Genomic DNA, 21,875 nt, shown 5'->3' on the forward strand with positions numbered 1-21,875 from the left:
TTCCTTGTGGATGGGTAAGACCTTCTTATGAGAAAAAAATCTGCCACAATAATCGAACATTCATCAATTATTAATTCTGCAATAAGAAACTAATAATCATACTCGGATTTCGGACTTCACAACAGATTTCTCTGCTACTTGAGTTGATTCAAACTGTCAGCAGAGAGTGATTCTTTGTGGGTGTCATTTCAGCCCTGCTTGAACCTTCTGGTCTTTTCCTCTGCAGCACGCAGTGCATGCAGTAGAAATATGGCACATCTATTTTCTGACAATAAAACTGGTATTTATATCTGAGGAAATGGTGCTTTTGATTTATTTATATATTTTTGTAGTTGTTGTTGTTGCTGCATCAGCCACGCTTCCCTATCTGTTGGTGTGGTGTGCGTGTGTCTGTGCGTGAGTCTGATATGGAGAGCTGTTTTTAGGAATACCAAACAAAGACGAAGAGGGAGGCTGGATCCAGGCTGCATCCGTCTCGAGACCGGAGAGGCACCCAGCGGTAGCCTGGAGGTGGAGAAGGAATGGGGTGTGAAAAACAAATGTATGTATAGCTTCTAAATATATGAGCATCATCAGTGGTGGGAGAAGTACTCGGATCTGTTACTAAGTAAATTAGAAATACCACAGTGTAGAAATACTCCGTTACAAGTAAAAGTCCTTCATTCAAAATTTGACTGAAGTAAAAGTACAAAAGTATCAGGATCAAAATATACTTAAAGCACCAAAAGTAAAAGTAAAGTATGCAGAATGGCCCATTTCAGAATAATAAATATTACTTTATTGTGTTATAATTATTGATGTATTAATGTGTAGTCAATGTTGCTGTTGGTAGAGGAGGAGGTTATTTTAACTACCTTATTTACTGCTGGGCAGTATATAAAGTAGTTATATCCTGATCAATATAGTCTTATCTTAATGTATAATAATACATCCTAATTTATTTGCTGATTATATTTTATATTGTTAATCTCAATCTGCAAAGTAACTAAAGGTATCAAATAAATGTAGTGAAGTAAAAAGTGCAACAATTGCCTCCAAAATGTAGTGGAGTAGAAGTATAAAGTGGCAGAAAATGGAAATACTCAAGTAAAATACAAGTACCTCAAAATTGTACTTAAGTACAGTACTTGAGTAAATCTATTTAGTTACTTTCCACCATTGAGCATCATATAGATATATAGGAGCATTTCCATAAAAACACACAAGCACAGAGCAGAGACCAACCTTCAGTAATGCTGACGAGGTGAAGGGAAATACAGTAATGGTCACACAATGTCACCGGATGTAATTTATCTCTCAGTCTGATTCCCAAACAGGCCCCAGCACCACTCCCTGTTGCTCTCTCTGCCTCTGTGGCTCACCTTTCTTTAGGCTGCTGAAGGGCAGCATGTACTGGCCCACGAAATCACTGCTGAGAAGGCCGGTCTGGTCTCGGACACAAAAGCGGATAAGGCAGAGCTCAGGGACGCTGATGTTGAAGTTCATGTGAGAATCCCAGTGAGGACTCAGAGCTGTAACAGGAAATAGTTCATTAGAATCAGTAAGCATCAATGGGTTTAGTTAAAGGGACTATAGTCGATATTTTTATATTTACAGTACATGACTACTATGTAAAAGGTTCGCCTGTGAAGATGAACCTACAGGGAATTATCCCCTGACTCTGCAGTTCTTCTAATCTCTGTGGAGATTTAAAACATCTTTTAACTCATTGTTTTGGTTTCCAGCCCACAACTTAACTGTTTTGATTCACTCTCATCAGCATCATTTTGCCGCAGTAAGCTCCAAACAGACAAACAACAGCTGACAAAGTTAGATAGTAGCTGGTGAACATAGTGCATCATTAAGCAGCTAAAGGTGTAGATATTTTTCTAAGAAGTTGGTGGAGACCAAAACCAGAGCTAAAAGGAGAGTGAATGTTGGACTTACCTTCCTCTGGTAGCTAGACAAATCTGCTCAATCTATAAATGAGCAAATGTTTGCTAACATGTTCACCATATCAACTTATAAGATGACAATAAGTCAGTGTTGTGTTCACAGCTTGTTTCTGCCATTCCTAAGTGGCTAAAAAAATGAGTTATTGCAGATGTAAAATAATACACACAGCTGAAACTGCAGACACACTTTCTGCAAAAACAGCTGTATTTAGAAGTGTTATTCGAGACAACACTGATGAGGCTGTCATGATTTAACTATCACAGGCTAAGCTCTTCTTTAGCTACAGTCCTCAGAAGGCAAGGGGGGCTTCACAGCAGAGTTACCATCACCAGAGTAAGAGTAAGGTAGCCATGGAGAGGAACTGCTGTGGACAATGTAATCATTAATTTATTCAGCAACATCTTATTAAAACATCTTGTTAAAAAAATAATCATCAGACCCACAATAGCATCATTATCATGTTGAGAAAACATGACTTGGGTGCAGTTTTGCAGTGACAAAGGAGTCAACCACACATAGATAACTAATAAGTCAGTGATAGGTAATTTACTCAAGTTCCTCTGTCACATCCAAGTTTTCTTTTAAATTCTCATTCATTTGTCTTACCTGTGACGTTATCTGTTTCATAGTGTGAAATGATTTTATGATTTATGCTCTTGGTTCTTTGCCTTCCAGGACTCTTACCATCTCACTTTTTCTCTCTCTCTCACTCTTTGTGCAGCAGCAATGCAGTGCTCTATCCAATCAATGTTATCTTTTGGTCTTTAGTTCATTTTTATGTGGCCATTTTTGAAAAAGCAAAAGCAACATACTGTATGTTCTGGGGTGAACACCAGCTGAAATATGAGAAATAAAAAACCTCGACAGCAGAGGGATTAACTTCCACACTTGAAAGTCTAATGACAGTTCCAGGAAGCAGAATTAAGACTAACTAACAGTCATTTTCATATTTATCATTCCCAGCAGTAAAAACTAGTCTTCTCCTCTCTTCTGAACAAACAAAATTTGTGTATGTATGAGGATCCATGTGATGCATTATGGCAGTGTAGCACTTCATCGAGTGAGCAGTGACTGTTCGCTCTATGTTTCCAGTCATAGCAATAGTGCATGACTGACTACTCTTCAAAAGAAATCTCACCCTTACGTTCTGAAGAAACTCACCAGCACATTTCTCATCAGAAGCCCATCAGCAGTTAATTGGAAAATCCCAATAGCAGTTAACTGGGAAACTTATTTAAAGGGAAGTGCTATAGGTGGTTTCCATGTTACACTATACAGGTAGTAGGCACAAACAGCATTTGTATTTTTATCTGAATTTGTTAAGACTCAAATTGTGTTTTATTTTTATTGCTGTTTATTTTGTATTAAAAATACCAGCCTGATAATCAGACTGAATTGCCATTTCGTTTCACTTAATTTGAATCGTTGAATGAATCAGAGATGTGGGCGACAATTCACAGTTCTGGCACCAGGCTATGTGTTTTTTTCTATGCCTTTTATTGCGGTATTTATGTATTTAAGTCATTATTAGGCATTTTTAATGTCAAATCACAATGTCCAAATTTAGAAAGAACAACCAGTGGGCAAACTTATTCTAGCTGAGGATAAGATATCAGAAATGAATCCAGTCTGAAAAGGAGGCTGTCATTTTTTTTTTATTTTATTTTTTTAGTAAATTGAAAATCAGTTTTGCATTTCTGAGCTAAATCTGACAAAGCCCAGTGATAAGTCAGTCAGTCAAGCTGTGTTTTAAGATATCCTAACAAGGCCTCCATACTGTACTTACAGTTTGTTCCACGGTACTTACAGTTGTTTTTGACAGTATGTGTGTTTTTTCTGCGGGAGTCAGATGCAATCCCGTGAATCTCCACTCTGACAAAGGGGTCCAGAGCTTTGCCACTCCTGGGGACAGGTAAGTTCGATCCACTGATTACCTGTAGATAGGCACACACAGAAATGCACTATGGATGGTCACACTGAGGGTATATAAGAATGTAATCTATAGTGCGGGTAAACAGTAAATATTAGTGGAATGAGAAGAGAAGAGAAGAGAAGAAGGGCTGTAATTACACTAGTCTGGAAAGAGACAGGCTTATCTGCAGCCCTCTCACACTGAGCCTTCCCTTTCCCGGCCCTGATCAAAGACAAACCTGCATGTACTTATCACGACATGCCCCGCTTGGCACTGATGGAGCTTTACAGTGTCCGGCCCAAAATTACAGTCTTTTTCCTCTACTGAAGTCATGCTGCATTCACAGTTAAAGTGGTCATGCTCTGCTTCTCCATACTTGTAAATGCACACTGTAGATAGCACTTTGGAGTTATCATTTCATTAAGATTTTGCTATTGAAAAACAGACCATTGCTTATAGTTGACAGTTTTTTGAAAGCTCAAGGGAAAATATTGTTTTTCTGAGCAGATGAAAAATTTACTGTTTAAAGTTTGAAAATTCGACCCTGAATGTTACTCATGACTCTTAATTCCTGCAGTTGAGAGTTGAGTCAAGATTGCAGGATTTTCCCTGAAGGGATCAAATAATGGAGTGATGATGTGAATAAATGAAGGTGAGGGTTTTTCCCTAGGCATCTAAAAACACGCACCACATTTATATTTCATGCACTGTGCTGTGTATGTGTGTATTCCATTAGAAGACAATCTCTGTTGTGCTTTTGTTTAACTTGCGAGCATCTATCCTATACATCCTTGAAAACTTTTGTCTGAGCAAGAATGATTTCCTTAATCAGAGCTACAGTAGAGACAAGAACTGCAGCAGAATTACTGTATGAGAGCAACAGATGGCATGATGTGCATTCTTCAACTGCTTACATTTAGTACAATTACTATACTGACTGAACAGGGTCAACTGAGGAAATAATACAACATCCACAATCGAATCAGGTTGAATAAAGGCACATGGACTGGCTTGCGATAAGTTAAATATTCGGTTTAACAAAATGACAAAAAAAACAGCTTAACAGCTAAAAGATGTTCCGTCAAGGTGTCACGTCGCCTAGCACAGTACCAGCAGTGAGTCTGGAATGGTAAGCTTCCCTTCCAGTTAGCATGTCTGCACCCACAGCCCCCGCCAAAGGGTCTGAGCCAAAGGAGGCAGGGGGTGCCTCCTGCCTGTGCCCCACATCATGTGGAGCATTCATTTCAAGCAGAGATCCGTACCCGCTATGCATAGTGTGCATGGGTGTTAAACATGCCCAGGCCTCAGTGGTTGACCCCCAGGTCTGTGCACACTGTGCCTCGATGCCCGAGAAAATCCTGGAGAGGAGACTGAAGGTTGTAGTGGCTAACGTTAGCATGGCCACCTCAGCCACCGGCGCTAAAGCAAACCCTACTACCAATCAGCCACGAGCCTCTATGAGCTGAGCGGACACAGTGGAGGAGGTTGATTTACTGAACATGCCCCAACTGTTCGAGGGTCGGCCTGGGGGAAGAGAGTGATGATGCAGATGTTGAGGCTTGTTCTGACATCCTTGACCTGGATGAGATAGAGGAAGGGGAGGACGATTCCACCTGTATTTCCCATAGTGAAACACTGCATTAAGTTAGAAAAAGAACGTTGGGGTACTTAGCATAATCCCTCGTTCTTTGATAACAGAATGAGGTGTTCCACCAATACTTCCCTCCTTGCATAGCCGAGACAAGAAAGCAGCATAGAATGACCCAGTCAGGATGATTGACCTGTCTGTTATAAGACAGACATGGTGTCATTGGAGCTTCTGTGGTGGTTGAGCTAGAAGCGATATCCCATAATGAAACACCTCACTCTGTTATCAGAGAACTGGGGATTACGTTAAGTAACCCAACGTTTTGAGATATCTGTCTCTGGAGTTTTCTGCTGCCACCCCAATACAATGGAAGTGAATGGAATTTCATTTGTGATGATCATATTGAAAAATGACATTTAACAAATTCAACATCAACATGTCTTGATGATGCTGTTCCATTTTTAAAATGTAATACTTTAGTGCCGTTATAACATTCATGTCATATCGGAGTTACTGCAGTTACAACTTTTCGATTTATAAATAGCATCATGTCAACCTTCAAGTAGTAATTACGACCATGAAAATGTGATTTTCTTGAAAGTCAAACAAATACAGATGCCTCACAGCAGCCAAAGACTGTAGTTAAAGTAGTTAAACCCAAATTTAATAGGTACAATGTACTTTTGTCAATGCACAATATTTTAAACCCCCAATCAACAAAGTTATCATTTAACCTTCCTGAGTTGTCAGATGACTTGAACACTTGCAAGTCCTTGACATTGAAATCTTGCAGATCCTTCCCATCCATCTGACATGGCGTGAACATGGCATGTGCGCTCTACAAATTCAATTCCATTCACCTCCATTGTACTGCGGTAGAGGCAGTCGACACCACTAGAGGTAATGTTTGTTTTTGTAATTTGGGTGAACTGACTTTTTAAGAAGGATTTTCATTATGATTCATAATGAAACTGATTTCAGCAGAGTAACTATGATTGCCTACCTCCTCTACAGTGAATGACAGGATTCCCATGTGATCCCAGGTAGTACCACATATTGTCTTTGCTGTACAAGGCCCCTGATATCTCTTACTCCCACCGTTACATTCTACACATGACAGCAAATTGTTCAATCTCTGTAATTGGGCTGTTAATGTGTCACCGTAGTCCTTGAGGGCACACAAGAGACTTGATGTAACCATGTTCTCTACAGCTTCACCCTTTGTCATGTGGCTTATGGCACATGCTTGACATTACAAGTGTTTCTATTACTGTCCCCCAAGATACTTTAAAAATTAGAAAAAGGGATGATTTATTAATTGGACCTCAGGTCTAATTGCATTAGATCAGACCTCTCTCTCTCCTTTCCGTTTACTTACTGAGGGAGATAATCTAATCAAACAGATACACTCTTGGGGAGTTTTACATCATTGTTTGTTCACAGCATCCGGCAGGAAAGCATTTATCTGGAGGGGAAGAGTTAAGATGAGTTCCACTGCACAATGCCCTAGATTGGAAGGCATAGACACACACATATATGCACACAAAGCACACACACAGTCCTGTAACATTACACCTTAATCCATAAATCCACCCACAGTGGATTATTCAGCGTTCAGTGCTCCATAGCTGTACCTTGAGCAGCAGGTGTGTTGGTTTGACATTGTGCTGGCTGCAGCCAGGATCAAAGCTCCGCTGGCTGGACATGAGCACCGCTGGCTTCAGGACATATCCACAGCCACCATTGTCCCGGAAACGGCCATCATTAAGGTCCATAGGCAAGCCTAAGGACTGGAAATTGAGTGCCACTGCAAAACACCACACCACAGAGCAGTGACACACACAAAAAAAAACTTGTGAACAAAATTGAAAATGCTTAAAGCCTGTTAAAATAGCCTCCACACCTTCCATTTTCTAAGGCTCTTTCTTCATTCTGCAGGAGGGAGCTGTGTTAGACTTGAAATGTTTTTGCAACAATAGCGTACATTGCATCAGGGAAGCATTCAAAATCACTGACTGTGCAATGAGTGTAGTTTTTTTTTTCTATAGTGCAAAGCTGTGTGTTGGCACGTGTGCTGCATACAGAATTTCTTTAGTATCATCAGTGACTAAACATTCACATTCAAATAGATTGTCAATTAAAGAAAGCAGTGTATATAATCCTGCTGATAGATTTGAATACTGTATATACTTTTTCTGTGCGTGTCACAGCGGCCTGGTGAATATTCTACTGTGATTGATCCATCCAGGCTGCTTTGTATCGCAGTCTCCTGCAACTGTGAAAAGTGCCGATCACCATGTGCACAGCTGCCACCAAAGCACGTAGACAGTCTGCTCAACAATCAGCAAGGCTCTATGTCAGAATCAGCAGCTGGCTGACTGAGAGATGGAAACGGATGAAGACAAGCGGAGTGACAGGAACACTGAAAGATCAGGGTTGTGACTTTAAGCCCATGGGCAATCACATATTGCCAGATGGCTTGAGGATATAAAGTTTACATATGATTATTTGAAGCATAGCTGAGATTTCTCTTGGTCATTGCAGCTGCTTACAGTATACAGAAGCTGTTACTCTGAGGCACATCTGTGTGATACAGAGTGAAGCCTGATGCTCATGCTTGACTCTAAAGAAATGATAACCACACAGAAAAAAAAGCTATAAGCTCTGACCCAGACAAGAAAAAAAAACGCATTTAAGGGGGGCAGAGAGGGGGGCTATAAATCGATTTAGAAAAGGTGTGATAAGGTCCGGGAGAGGACTTGCTCCGGGGAAAACACAGATGAGGTGGTCAGGCTGTGGACTGGAATGAAATGTTCTTTTCACTGCTAATCGACAGGACACTTGGCCAGGTTGTTCCCTTTGAAGTTTCACAATCCAAGTTTCAGGACTGCATTTCCCTCAGTCTCAAAAGCTTGTATTGTACTGTGGTTGTTCTGCATGTGTTGAGAAACTGTTAACCCTGTTGAAACTTCTGACACAAAGGAAGTTGTGTTTTCAGAGTTTTAATCTCGACCAAAATAAAAACACAGTTAACTAACTATTAAATAACATAATTTAAATAACACTGTTGGTTCTGTGTGTATGAACCACAGTAATTGGCATTCATCATACAAGTTTTGAAACTCATTAAAGGTTCTACCCAAGATGTGAAAATCAACATTGTTTGTTGAGATAGTTAATACATTTCAGGTTCCCAGGCCTACATGAATGTACATGCATTTGGGCATGTGTATGAAATTTCACTGCATATCTTATGTGCGCACACAAACTGTGTCATGAGGTCTTTGACTCACCGAGCTGTGAGCCGACGTTCCAAAACTCCTGGGGGTTGTAGTTGGATGAGGATGTCCTTGATCCTGCTGGATAAATCCTGGTAAGGAACTTCTGGTTGTGCTGAACAAAATCCGGACCTGAGAGAGAAAGAGAGCGAGAGAGCGAGAGAGGGGGGAGGCAACACTCAAAGGTCAAATGTCTTGTCTGACACATAATCATTAATGAGACAAAACCTAGATTCAGACTTCACAGATGTCGTCGCTATGATCCTTCAATCTTAATATCAGAATAAGCTCAGTGGCTGCAGCAATGCAGAGAGTAAGTGACAGCATCAAGGGTTATTTACAAGGATATGGTCACTTTCTGATAGCAACAGTTATAACAATGTCATTTTACAATTCATTATCAGTATAATAGATCCTCACGGATATGCTCAGTGATTTGCTTTTATACAAAATTTTTACTTGAAATGGGATCATATGAATAACTTACACAAATGCAAACACGAATTGTCATTTTAGCTTAATATGAAATGGAAGATTTTTTTAGAGAATACCTGAAATGAGTTGGAAAGGTGGAAACTACAGATTGTGCTCATCAGGTTTTGATGTCTGTATAATTATCTAAATCCCGAATAGACAAAAAACTGGCTCCCTTCTTCAGTCTGTGTGTGATCATAATGTAGCTGCATCATTCTCCCTGTAGGGCTTGACGATGGCAAGAGACAACACGGTTTTTTACACCTCCAGCATAGCTGAGACTGTTTGTGGTCCCTGCCAAACAAGCCAACCAGCTCATAATATAGCTGCATGTCTGGAAAGTGTCATTCCTCCTCAGCAGGAACAGATTTCATTTCTATAAATCACTCCGTGTCTCCAATATACTGCCACACAGCAGCAAGATGACAGTTTAACTGATTATCAGTTGATTCGAACCTCTGTGGGCTCTTTTCACTTCCCCCAACAGTGAGAGTATAAGACACACTTCTGAGCTGGTGCTGTTGTGTTTTACTTCCTAAAAAGTATTCCCCTATGCTGTGTACATCATGTTCAATATGCTTTCCCTTTGAGCTGAATGTGATTATAAAACACATGACCCGCTGGCCTCATCAAAATGATATTTTGTAATATTTGCAAATAATCATACATATTCTTTATTACTTTAAAATCAGGCCTCCCTTCCCTCTTTCCATAAATTCACCTCCATAAATGTCATTTTACCTGAAGCTTTGACTAGCTTGCGAGCTTTCTTCTCTGCCATAGATGTGTTCTCATAGTAGTTCTGATTGTCTTTGGAATGACTGAAGCTGATGAACTTGACAGATGTGGTGTATACAACCAGGTCAGACAGAGCCTCTGCCACCACCACCTTCTTCTTCTGCTCATTATGTTGGGGGGAGGGAGAAATAAGACACACGAAAAAGCAGCATTCACCAAACTGCAACAAATACTGCAATAAATTCCAGGACCTTACCTTTTTTTGATATGGTTGGCAATTTGCTATTTTTTTATTGTCAACAAATCCCATGTGCAGAGCCAAACCAACAATGAACTCATCCTTCTTACAAGTATTGTGTGTATCCAATGGGGCTGTCATTTTTTATTTGAAATTCAAACTTTCATTTGAACATGGGGAAAACGTAATATTTGAACTGTAATGACATGTTTGAATTCAAAATGTACAGTCTATAAGCCCAACACACCATTTGAAGTAGAGGGCATTCTTAAAATCCATTATCAGCTTGACCTATTGGCTGCTCTTTGACCTATAAGCATCTGAAAATCAGCATGTGGAAGTATTTTAGGGGCTACACTGTAGACGTCAAAATTACCAACAAAGATTTGCCAGCTTTGTAAAAAACAGCTGCCTTACTCTAACAACAACATATCTGAGGACTCACCAGCTAGCTTGCCACATGAGGCAGCGGAGGCATCAAACAAGTGTAGCAACATTAACACGCCTTGTCTGACAGCCTACTTCATACACAGTGCAATCTCAAGACACATAATGCAGTTGTATGACACCACACAGGAAAATATGAAGACTATACTGAATGGTAAGATGCTCTCTCTGCCCACTGACAGATGGACATCACTGGCCATATATATATGCTTATGACAGTCACAGCAAATTGGATCTGAGACACATAACGGTACATGGGTTGAGTTCGAATTAGTTCGAACAAATTGTTTACTAGTTCAAATTCGTTTGAACGTGACTTTTTGAAAAAGTGACAGCCGTTGTATCCAAAGCCTGATATTTCATATTCTTCTGTGCTGTAGACCTCCATTGTTGTCCAAAAACTATTAAAAACACATCAGTGAGCTTCAGTGCTGCGCTAGTTGACATTCTTCACCTCAAAGATTACAGTCACAGTAGTTTGTTTAGAAATGGCTCCAAATTCTACAGAAGTTTTTTGAGAAGTTTACAATGAAATACAAGGTCAAAAGGTTGTGATATGTAGCACAAAAAGGCTCTGTAAACAGAACTGCATGCCCGTACATGCATAGGTGCATTTGTCTTACATGGAACTATTCTCCGGAGTCTGGAAATGTGATCGCTGTTATTAGTCTTTGGAGCCATTTCTAAACAAACGTCCATGACCGTAATCTTTGGGGTAAAGGAACAGGTCATCCAATGTAACAGTCTGGCTCACTGACGTGTTTTTAATAGTTTTTGGACAAGGAGGTCTACAGCACAGAGGAATATGAAATATCAGACCTTGGATATAACACAATACTTATAAGAAGGACGAGTTCATTGTTGGTTTGACTCTGCACATGAAATTTATTGACAATAAGAAAAATATGGAAAATTGCCAGTCATATCCTTTAAAGTGTACATTTAGTTTTGTTTCTCTATACACTCAGTCTATATATGTTTGAAATCTAACTGACTTACTTTCTTCTTTGACCCTGTCTGCCTTCTGGGGGACCAGAACTTTGCTTTGGTCTGATGATCTTCGTCCTCCTCATCCTCCTCCTCATCATCACCCTCATCACCACTCTCCTCTAGCCCTGACATGTCCTCTGTCTTAATCTGAGGCCTTAGCTTTTTATTCTTGATGAGGATCTTATACTTCAGGTCCTGGCATCCCCATGCACACACACACAATCATAGACATACATTTACACCACATTCATAAAAACATCACAGAGCTGAATGGGTCAAACAAACTCTAAATTGTCCTTCTTCCTCCATCCTCAAACTTCGAACACATCAAAACACTCGCTTTGCACAAACCACTGCCTGTCTGATTTGCAGGTGTGCTGAATATCTGACTCATACATCTGCTGCTACATTTCAGCGGCCTGGCTCCGAATGTGTTAGTTACTCTATAGGACAGATGAGCTGCAGTATGCTAAAAGTAAAAAACACTGTGGTCTGGACTTGAAAGCAGTTCTGTGGTAAGCCACATGTCAGGAAGTCACCATGTCAGTGTCACATACTGTATACACAGGCGAAATATATAAAATAATTACAGATCTGCCAACAGTGACAACCTGCAAGAGTCCATAGAGTATGAAAATTATAAGCTTCAGAGCTTCCTTTGGCACTGCACTCATTCAATTTTCACTGCAGTTACACAAAATGATACAGTCTGGAGAGCTAGAATAGACGCTTTGCTCATGTTGATTTAATTTACAATATCATATGAGGTTCTTCAAGAGACTTTTGGTCCATGTTGACAGTAAAAATAGAATAAAGTAGAGTAATAACTTGTTAATGAACTATAATCCTACAATAACACTTGATAATGGAAAAATAGAGACAAGGCTGTGGCTTTGAAGACTCTGTAAACAGAGCAGAGTATAAAGTAATGAACAATTCTGAGAATCACATATTGGTTCCACTTTCATTTTAAATGAAATGTGTAAAGCTGCATGAATGTGACAAGATTCAGTGTTCAAGTTGCTGGGGGTTTAGAGTCACGATAAAACCATTAGCACTGAGGATCCTATGTAAGCCCACCCTCTCTGAGTCATAAAGATAAACAAGACTAGGTCAAAACCTAGTATATGGCTTGACATGGCTTTTAATTTAAAACGACGGATACAGGAAGTGGCAACACGTGACACCCAACCGAGGCGAGTGACAAAGTTACATCATTGGCCAATGGTGTAACTTTGTCACTCAATCAGTGACTCATTCAGTCAGGGAGAGACATTCATGTTAATAGGGCTGTTCCCTGTGGTCCAGCCAAAAATTATATGGGGAAGAAAATCTTACGTGCACACTCAGGATAAAACACAACTCATTTTTTGCAGTAAATTCCGAAGCAGTAGAAGTCACAGGCAGCAAAAAAAAACTCTGGCGAGACAGCACACATTCATCCACACTTAGAGAGAAGCCCTTCATCCTGCTCGTCATATTCAATAGACTGGAGTGACAACGCCTGCATCTGTCGGGCCAGTCACTCAGTCATGGGTTGAGGCAAATGCTTTCACTGGAGAAGTCAAGTCTCAGACAGGGGCATCTAAATGAACAATCAGCTCAAGTGCCTCAGCACACTTAAAATGATGGACACCTCTCAGGATCAACCACATCCATTAGAATTTGTGAATCTCTGTGAGATTAAAGAGGTTTGCAAATGCAGGAGCCCATCTACCCCTGCATCCCAAAGGAAGAGAGAGGCACAGGAAGCCTCAGAAAGAGACTAATGAGGCCCTCTGTGACGACAAAAAGGTCTCATTTTCTCCTTGTTTTGCTCTGCTATGACAGATGCTAAGGATTTATACATACAAACACTATCATTCCTATGCCTGCACCAGCAGCTCTAACATTAAACACAGATTCTTCCTCTGATTCACAATTTATAATCTGAGCTCAGATGGTCAAACTTTCATGTTGCCAAGTCTTACATTTGGGCTTGGAAGGTCTCCAGTGGTTGGGTGATCCAAGGGGGTTTTCAGCAGCTTGTCTCCCAGGATAGAGATGAGGTACTGGGCCATGACCTCCTGCTGCTCTTGGGAGCAATGGTTTTCCAATGACAAGATCACTGGGTAAGCAGAAACCTGCCAAAAAATAATCGCACCAAAAAAAAAAAAAAAAAAAAAAATCATGATGTAATCCCTATTTCCAACAATTAGCATCAACCTGGATATAACTTTCAGCTCTCTTTGCGGGGCTAAAGTCTCCAGATACATCACAGAGAATGGCCTGAACAGTCTGAATCAAAGACTTGCAGGCAAAACAGTGATATCAGAGATGTTATTAATTAGAGCAAATGCAGCTCAGTAGGGACTCCTGCAACCTACAGAGGCAAAGGGCGAACACTGAGTTGGACACCTGGGGCGCCACTCGAGGGATAAACATGCCATGTAACATACTATTCAGTGTTACCTCGAAGGCATGTTGCTCCACAGTGGTGATGACATCCTTAAAGAGTATCTTGGTGGTCAGGGTGTAGCCATGGTAGACTACAGGCTCCATGTCTGGCCCATCCCAGCAGTCAATCTCCAGACAGCGACAGCCTTTCCTCAAAGCGCTGTGCCACAAAAAGACACAAACACATGCATACATACAGACGCACATGCACACACACTGAGCTGCGGCAAGGCTATGATAAGCACTTATAATGTACTGTGAGAAATTAGAAGATGTAAGTGGGTGAAGAGTTGAGGCACAAACTTTTCCTTTCTCACAAATACTCACAAGTCAGGCCATCATAATACCTTCCAAACATGTAACAGCTATTATATCAATACATGTGAATAATTAAAAGCAAATATTGCAATCTAATAATTAATTTCAACAGCATCTTCTACCTTTGTTGACCTAAATTTAACAACAAGAAAATAGTGATGCTACATTCTGTGCATTCCTTAAAAGTACAGTCAAGTTTATACAGTACAGCATGTGTCCTGGTGTCATGAGATATTGCTTTCAATTGAAATCAAATCACTTTCACAGTAGGGTGGGGGCAAATAATTGTTATGGTCATATATTGTGATGCATTCTCTTGGAAAACCAATTCAAAGTTATATCTTCCACTTATACCAGAGATTTTAACTCTCAACTGCTCTGCTCTCTCAGAATTCAGCCTTTTTTTCTATCAACATATTATTGTTTTACATTTAACAACATGTGTGTGCTGCTGCTGTGTTTGTTATGCAGCTGGAGCCCATGCATGCTGTTACATGTAATTTCATCTCAATAGTCTCAGAAATATCATGATGATTGTCTTGCTCTAGGTTGTACATTGCAGAGTTGATTTGTAACTTCACTTTTATTATGAGCAAATTATAGTCGTGGTCATATAGTGAGTCACAATCAAGAGCGATAGAGTGGAAGTTATCTGATAGGCTCACTTTTATCCAGATCATATTTTTTATTATTTTATTATGGCTGTTATATTATTATTTTATTTTCTTATTTGTTTTGTGTTTGTCTGGACAGCTACTGTGGGGGAAAGATAACTACAGGGATGTGATATAAAAAACAAGTAAGATTGAATCATTACAAAGTACTGAATTGGCTTAAGGAAATTCAAGTTCAACATTTTGGGAAATATTTTCTTGTCTGTTTGTTTGTTTGTTTACCTTCTTTGCAAGAATTAGATAAGAAGATCGATACTGCTTTCATGTTACCAATGAAGGCAATGAGTACTGCGCCGCAGAATGCAGTGACTTGCCTAGCTTAGCATAAAGACAAAATTCATAAACTAATTAACAATGTGTGTCTTGTTTGTCTAATTAATGCACAAACAGAAATGTAAATTAAATATAATTGTATAATGTACATAATTAAATAAATTTGGTGTTTTATTTCTTGGAAACCAAAGACAGTCACTGAGACTTGACATCACATGAAAGTTGTTAGGTACCTCAGACACAAACTGATGCTCACCAGCAGTGCTCCGGGGCAGATGGATAAACTGTTGTCAAGAATTTGAATGAAAAAAATTGTGCTAATTAACAAACAGGCAAGAAGAAAAAGGAAAGAGGATGAAGGAAGACAACAGAGAGAACTGCAGTTTCTGGTGAGCTCTGAATCTCAGCGCGGATGGTGCATATGTTGCTAGCTAGCTAACATTACAGCTAACATTACAGCTAACGGTGGGAACATTGTTTGAGGTGAATAAACACAAACTGCACAAGCTGCCTAACACTCATGAATAACATGAGGGGAAAATTTGCTTTGCTTTCTGTATAATTAAACCTTTGGAGGTGCTGGTTGGCATATTTTGGTATTTTGAAGAGAGCTAAGCTAGATGTTTCCTCCCGACTCCATAATGTTAAGCTAGGCTAACTGCCAGCTCCATACTTAGTGGACAGACATGAGAATAATATCGATATCCACTTATCTAACTCTCAGAAAGCAAAGAATTTATGAAAAATTCCTAAAATGCTCAACTTTTTCTTTATAGCCTATAAGCCACCAGGATACAATTAGCCAAAATTGATTTTTCTTTTTGAAAATGAGCACCATAGATGTGGTAGCTATATGTTGGTGCTGTTGATTCTTTCCCAAATAAATCACAGTTAAGTTCTCATTCTCTATTTTTCATTTTTACAAATGTAAAATGTAAAAATGTATTGTTAGGATACCCGTTTTTTAACCTGAAACATTTTCAGTTCAGGTTTCAGTGATCTATCAGGCACTGCATCCTTAAATTTCAACATGCCTTGCCAATTCTTTATTTTACAGGATTATAGACTGCTGGTAATCCTGCACTTCTTTCGCAAGCATAAACATTTGGTCCTAGTGGGATTTCTAAAAAGCCACCTTTTACTCCTGCCACTCTGTTCTTCTCTCTAAATGATTCTTTAATTATCTAAGTAAATCAGAGCTTCCAGGCCACTGGGTTGGGGGGTTCCTCTCTACCAGCTTGCCAGGGCGATCAGCACTTTCAGGGGGACCATAAATACAGCACTTCTGCTGCCATCAGCCCCTTTTGTAATCACCTCCATTGTCCCTTAAAGGGACCACAGCAATTTCACTGTCTGCCTCAGCACATGAGTGGGTCATTGAAATGAAAGGAGAGCATCCAGATAACAAACGTAGTTCTAGAGGAGAGACTTAAGAGAGAGGGCACTAATGTACTGCACTGAGGGGCATTTTAGACCTGTATCACAGCAAAACAGTGCTTAAATTGGCTCTATCAAATTTTGATCTAATTGAAATATCAGATTAATTAAAGATACAGGTGCTGTATATTATTCACTGATTTATATGCTGATTTCTTTCCTGAGATTGGGGCAATTTTTTTTGCATCACCAGAAGAACTACTTCCCTACCAAACATAGGCATCCAGATGGCTTTTGCCTACTAGCTGATCTCCCATCAGGTAGGTGTTGTGTGATGAGGAGATGAAATAACTGGTGAGAGGCTGGTCCATGTCTTGGTAAACAGATGTGTGGGCCTGGTCGAACACACAGCAGTCTTTGGACTCCATGTATCTGAGGAAGCCTTCAAATGTCATGCACCTGCTTTCTCTGGCTGGAAGATGAAGAACAAGTAAAGTCACAGTCAAAATCAGAATAAGTTTCTTTAATAAGTGCAAAGAAGTTTAAAAAGAATACTGCCAGCTCAAGCAGAAGTGACTGGTGTTGCCAGATTAAAACAAATCAAATTGTTGGATCTGATCTTTATGTCTTCAAAAGGGTAGGATGACACAGTTCAAACTAGTGAAAAATTGATGAAATGAATGTGATTTCATCTGTAATGAACTTCAGTAAGACATTTTATGTCAAAGCAAAAAAGACATTTTAGTGACAGTTATAGATTTCTGGAAATATGCTTACTTGATTTTTTGCCCAGACTTAGATCAATACCTCTCTCATGTCTGTGTGTCAATCATGGAGCTAGGGCTGGGAGGAGGCTAGCTCCGGGCTCTAGCCAAGCTTCCCCCTTAAGCATGGATTTATTATAGGAACTGGATACTGGACTCAAAGATCCTGCCTTCTCTTGCCTGGTGCATGAGCCAAAAAAATTTTGTAGCTTTGGGTTTGTTTCCACTGTGGTGTTTCTCCTGCTGGCCCCGTCCGCACGTTCCTGCTCAGCCCATAAACTTTACATTGAGATGATAAAAATGTTTTTCTAGGCTCAGGGAAAGTTTTATAAATATAAATCCTTCATGGATTAAAATAAATCATAATACAAAGAGTAATGATTGACCTTGTTTGAGGTTTGAGGTGCTTTTCGGGCCACAGGAGATTTTTGGCTGCAATACCATGAGTGGCCACTGGGGAAAAATTGGCAGCAAACCTGAGTGGTGGCACAACAACTTGCCTGGCCAAGCTAGTTGCACTATGCTAAGTTAAACTAATTGCCTCATGGCTCCTGCTCCCTGCTTACTGTAATATACAGACATGAGAGTGAATAAATACATTTACAATGTTGAATTCCTGTAAAAACACTTGAAAAAATGTGAGTTTTCTTAGTCTTTGATGTGTATGAAACCACAAAGCTGAATAATCAGTATAAAGGCTACACTGAAGTACAGAAAAACGGAAAATTATCTCTCTTTTTTTTTTAAGAAAAAGTCAAACGTGAAAGATTGTGTACAAAAAACATAAAGGGTACACTTCGTCTGAGCTTAAAATGTTGTTGCTTGTGCTGCTAAAGTCAGGCTGGACCTCAAGAGCTGCTTTTACGTTCAACATTTTGGTTTCACTTTCAGATTCTGGGTCAATTTTGGATAAATCTCCCTAATCTCTGTGCTGAGCTTGGAGAGGACGTCAGAGCCTTGACACCAAATATCAACACTGAACTTTCTCTGTATTCATGCTTTGCTTTTTGCAATGGTGTGTGTTAGCTGGAAGTACACTGGGCTCAAGGCAACATATGGTCTTCTTGTCCACTGACATGCTTGACTCTTCATTTCAACACATGCCTCTGGGTTTACAGCAAATCACTCAGCGAGGCACCGCTGGAACTGAGGCCTTGACTTCTGGTATAACCAAATTAGCATCATTGCTTGACAGAGCTGAGTTTCACTGAGGCCTTAAACAACAGTCTTTTTTTTTTACCCATAGTAATGAGCAGCAAGCAGTCTGAGATGGTACACAGCTCTCTCTTTACTCACCTGTCTCCTCAATCTCATATCTGTCAATCAAACTCTCTGCTGTCTCTTCATTTGCTGTGAGCTCCATCTGCTCCTTGTGGAGGAACCTAAGGAGGGCACAGGCAGGCAAAGTCGTCTTGCCCGAGGCGTAGCATTGGTGGAGTTGCTGGATTTCTGCTCTCCTGGAAGAAGGGGCCTTGCTTTTCTTCATTTTGCCCTGCACACAATCATTTCTAGCCTCTTAACCCCTTGTTGTTGATCTTGGAAAATTATTCTGTATTTTAAGAACCTTCCAATGTCTATGAAATCAACATATGAGGCTACTAGTCATTTAATAAAGCAGAATAAATCATATGTTGAATGTAGGTCAAGTCAAAGCTAATACTTCCGATTATTCTTTACATTTGTCATCTTGTAGATATTTTAAACACTTGTAAGTGTTTCAAAGGCACAGCTCATCAGTAGCTCTCTAAAAATATACAGGAAATGGTGAATAGAAATGTCAACCCAGAGATTTACATGAACTCACTGTTAAAATACTACTTTTTCAAACTCTGCATGAGAGAGAATAAAAAAGAAGTTAGGGTGTTCATTCGGCACAAAGTTTTCCCATCATCTCACACCCCTCCCTCCATCCCCTCTCTGTATCTCTTACTTCCATCTAATACTAAGACAATGTCTGCGTGACTTTTTCATTTTAGTCCCTTTCCTCTCCTTGTCATTCCTCTCAGTCAGTGAGACAAAAGTGTCTGACTTTCTCTGGCTTTGTGTGTCTCTCTCAATCCATACCTTTCATCTCTCTGTTCTCCAGCCCTTCACAGTTCAGACATATGCCTAAGCCAGTGCTGTCACTGGGTACCCTGCAGTGGGCCAGCCTCCTGCTGCATCTGTCGCCTCAGTGTGAGCAACACAAAGCAACCAGCTCTGCTATCATCTTCATTAACCTTTTATGCAGCTGCAGTAACTGTAGCTAAACCCAGAGAGCCATGTAAAATGTTGTATGGTATGTAAAATAGATAACAGCGGGTCACTAGCCATTTTTTCATTTGTCACAAAAGTCACTCTGATGCAAGCTGACCTGATAGGCTCAGAGAGTGGGTGGGCTTTTGTTTCGTTATCAGACCCTTTAATATGCGGTGACATGTGCTTCACCTTGGCAACATAATTTGTCGCTTTTCAATCTCTTATCTTCTTATGCTGATGACACACATCCATCCCAATAACTATGAAGCTAAACACAGAAACTAAAGAATGCATGTCTCAAAATGGTCTACAACTTAACTATGACGAAACAGAAATTCCTTTTATTGGTAAAAATAACATTATTCAAATGTAATTTTCCAGCTTGCCCATAATATTAAGTAAAAACCTTTGAGATTACTTGAGAAATAACTCACCCGGTCCTGTTTTTTCCATCTAAGAAACACTGCAAAAATTAGACCTTTCCTTCAGCCTAAAGATTTGTAAAATGTAAATCTTCTCTATTTAGCTTATCTATAAGGCTTTCAACAACAAAATAAACGTACTGTATATCACATATTACCCCTATTTTAGCTTCTTCCCATTATTTTAATCTTGAAATACAATGCATTACATGGTCAGTCCCCTCTATACTTAAAGGAGTTGCTATGCCGTCTGAACTTCAGAGCGGGGACTTCTGGCTCCCGAGGCTGAAAACTAAAGCTGATGATACTTTTGCTGTCGTTGCTCTTCGACTCCAGAACAGCCATCCACAAAATCTCAGTGAAGCCAAATCGGTGCACATCTTTAAAAAGCATCTTAAAACCCATTTGTTTTCTTTGGCTTTCTTTTGATCTCACATTTTAGGTAGGTATACCTAATTCTGCTTGTTTTTATATATTGTCTTCTCTATTAGTTCTCTCTTTCCTTTTTTATTCTGCCTGTAAAATACTTTTAAACTTGTGTTTCAAAAATATAAATAGGCTGCATAAATTAAGTTTGCCTGCTTACATACCCACATAACCCGAGAAAAGTAACTAATCTCACAATAAATGTGGCTACTTCTTTCTACATTAATCTTTCTTACCTGTCACAGCCAGTTAAGCTAGCAGCCCACTGCCATTTAGGAACCAATCAGACAAATAGACAAGTTTCTCTCTGGTGGGATTGAACTAATACCCGTTGAATGCTGAAAACTCAATGAAATCTCATTTAACAACAGCCTACCTCAGATACTGATGGTGTCTTCCCTTTGTAGTGTAGATATTTAGGAAGTAAACAGGAAACCACTTGGGTACAAAAATACTCAAAATAATCCAGCAGGTTTCTGGGGAGGTACACGTTGCCATAGTGACAAAACATTCTGATTCTATGGGCATGTTGTGTAAATTAACACTGAATGTCATAATTGCACTGAATAGAGCTTTCTCTGAAATATGGCAGAGGAAGATTAAAATTGTTTCTGTCTCCCCTCATCTTTTCAGGCATGAGCTGTGAACTCGGTGCACACAGACAGAATAAAATATGCAAAGAAAGAATTGTTGCCTTCATGTTCCTGCCTGATGAAACCTCTGTCAGGGGTGAGTGTAGAAATTTTTCTATTCATATTTTGAGAAAGTCATTATATTTCAGTGTGATTAGGAGTGTGAACTACAAAACTACAAAAATATACTCCAGTTTAAACCAAGCTATGTCAACACACACTAGTTATTTCCACCACAGAGGTTTTGTTTTCAGTAGATATCTACAAAAGGACAAAGTAGATTCAGTGAAAGTTGGTGCAAAGTTAGGCCATAAGTAAGAGAAGAACTGATTACTTTTGATGTAGATAGCACCACCATTTGTTCATTTTTAAAGCTCTACATGTTGGCTCATAATTCCTGAGCAGCAAAGTGCACATGTAAAAACAATGCACTTCCTACACACTCCATTACAGTAAATCTTCAGCAAATTTTGTACACAAAATATCTTGATGACCCCAGAAAAATCTTTACTTTTAACCATGCTAGAGGTGGGGCTCTTGGGATGGGAATGTCAATCATAAGGTCAGTCTGCCGCTTAGTCCACAGTGAATATCTAGCCCACAGGAAACTGTTTTAATGTGAAATGCTGTCTGTCATGGCTGCCATCAGCTTGTGTCAGTGGTGATAGGCTCCACACGCCACCCCAAAATGCAACTACTTAGCTGTTAACTGTTT

The 21,875-nt window shown here is 39.7% G+C and overlaps 1 protein-coding gene across 2 annotated transcripts; it reads right to left on the reverse strand.

The window, feature by feature from the left end:
- Positions 1-54: 54 nt before the first annotated feature.
- LOC122986432 (1-phosphatidylinositol 4,5-bisphosphate phosphodiesterase zeta-1-like) lies at positions 55-21,010 on the reverse strand. 2 transcript variants are annotated; one of them, XM_044357707.1, is made up of 12 exons: positions 20,905-21,010; positions 18,739-18,934; positions 16,949-17,150; positions 14,052-14,196; positions 13,571-13,723; positions 11,610-11,795; positions 9,929-10,085; positions 8,729-8,845; positions 7,070-7,242; positions 3,743-3,869; positions 1,362-1,511; positions 55-504 (listed from the first exon to the last, which is right to left on the reverse strand). In XM_044357707.1, the coding sequence occupies exons 2-12, from the start codon at positions 18,926-18,928 to the stop codon at positions 422-424; spliced, it is 1,683 nt and encodes a 560-aa protein (XP_044213642.1). In that variant the 5' UTR covers positions 18,929-18,934; positions 20,905-21,010; the 3' UTR covers positions 55-421. The 2 variants fall into 2 exon arrangements, with proteins under 2 accessions (XP_044213642.1, XP_044213643.1); XM_044357708.1 differs by lacking the exon at positions 11,610-11,795.
- Positions 21,011-21,875: the final 865 nt, after the last annotated feature.

The sequence above is a fragment of the Thunnus albacares genome, chromosome 7 (genome assembly GCF_914725855.1).
Source record: "Thunnus albacares chromosome 7, fThuAlb1.1, whole genome shotgun sequence".
NCBI lineage: Eukaryota > Metazoa > Chordata > Actinopteri > Scombriformes > Scombridae > Thunnus > Thunnus albacares.

Coding starts and splice junctions, on each gene's coding strand:
- LOC122986432 (XM_044357707.1), bottom strand. CDS start 18,928: ATGAAGAAAAGCAAGGCCCCTTCTTCCAGGAGAGCAGAAATCCAGCAA. Junction 3,870..7,069: donor CAACACACCTGCTGCTCAAG/GTACAGCTATGG, acceptor GCCTATCTACAG/GTAATCAGTGGATCGAACTT. Junction 1,512..3,742: donor ACATACTGTCAAAAACAACT/GTAAGTACCGTG, acceptor TTCCTGTTACAG/CTCTGAGTCCTCACTGGGAT.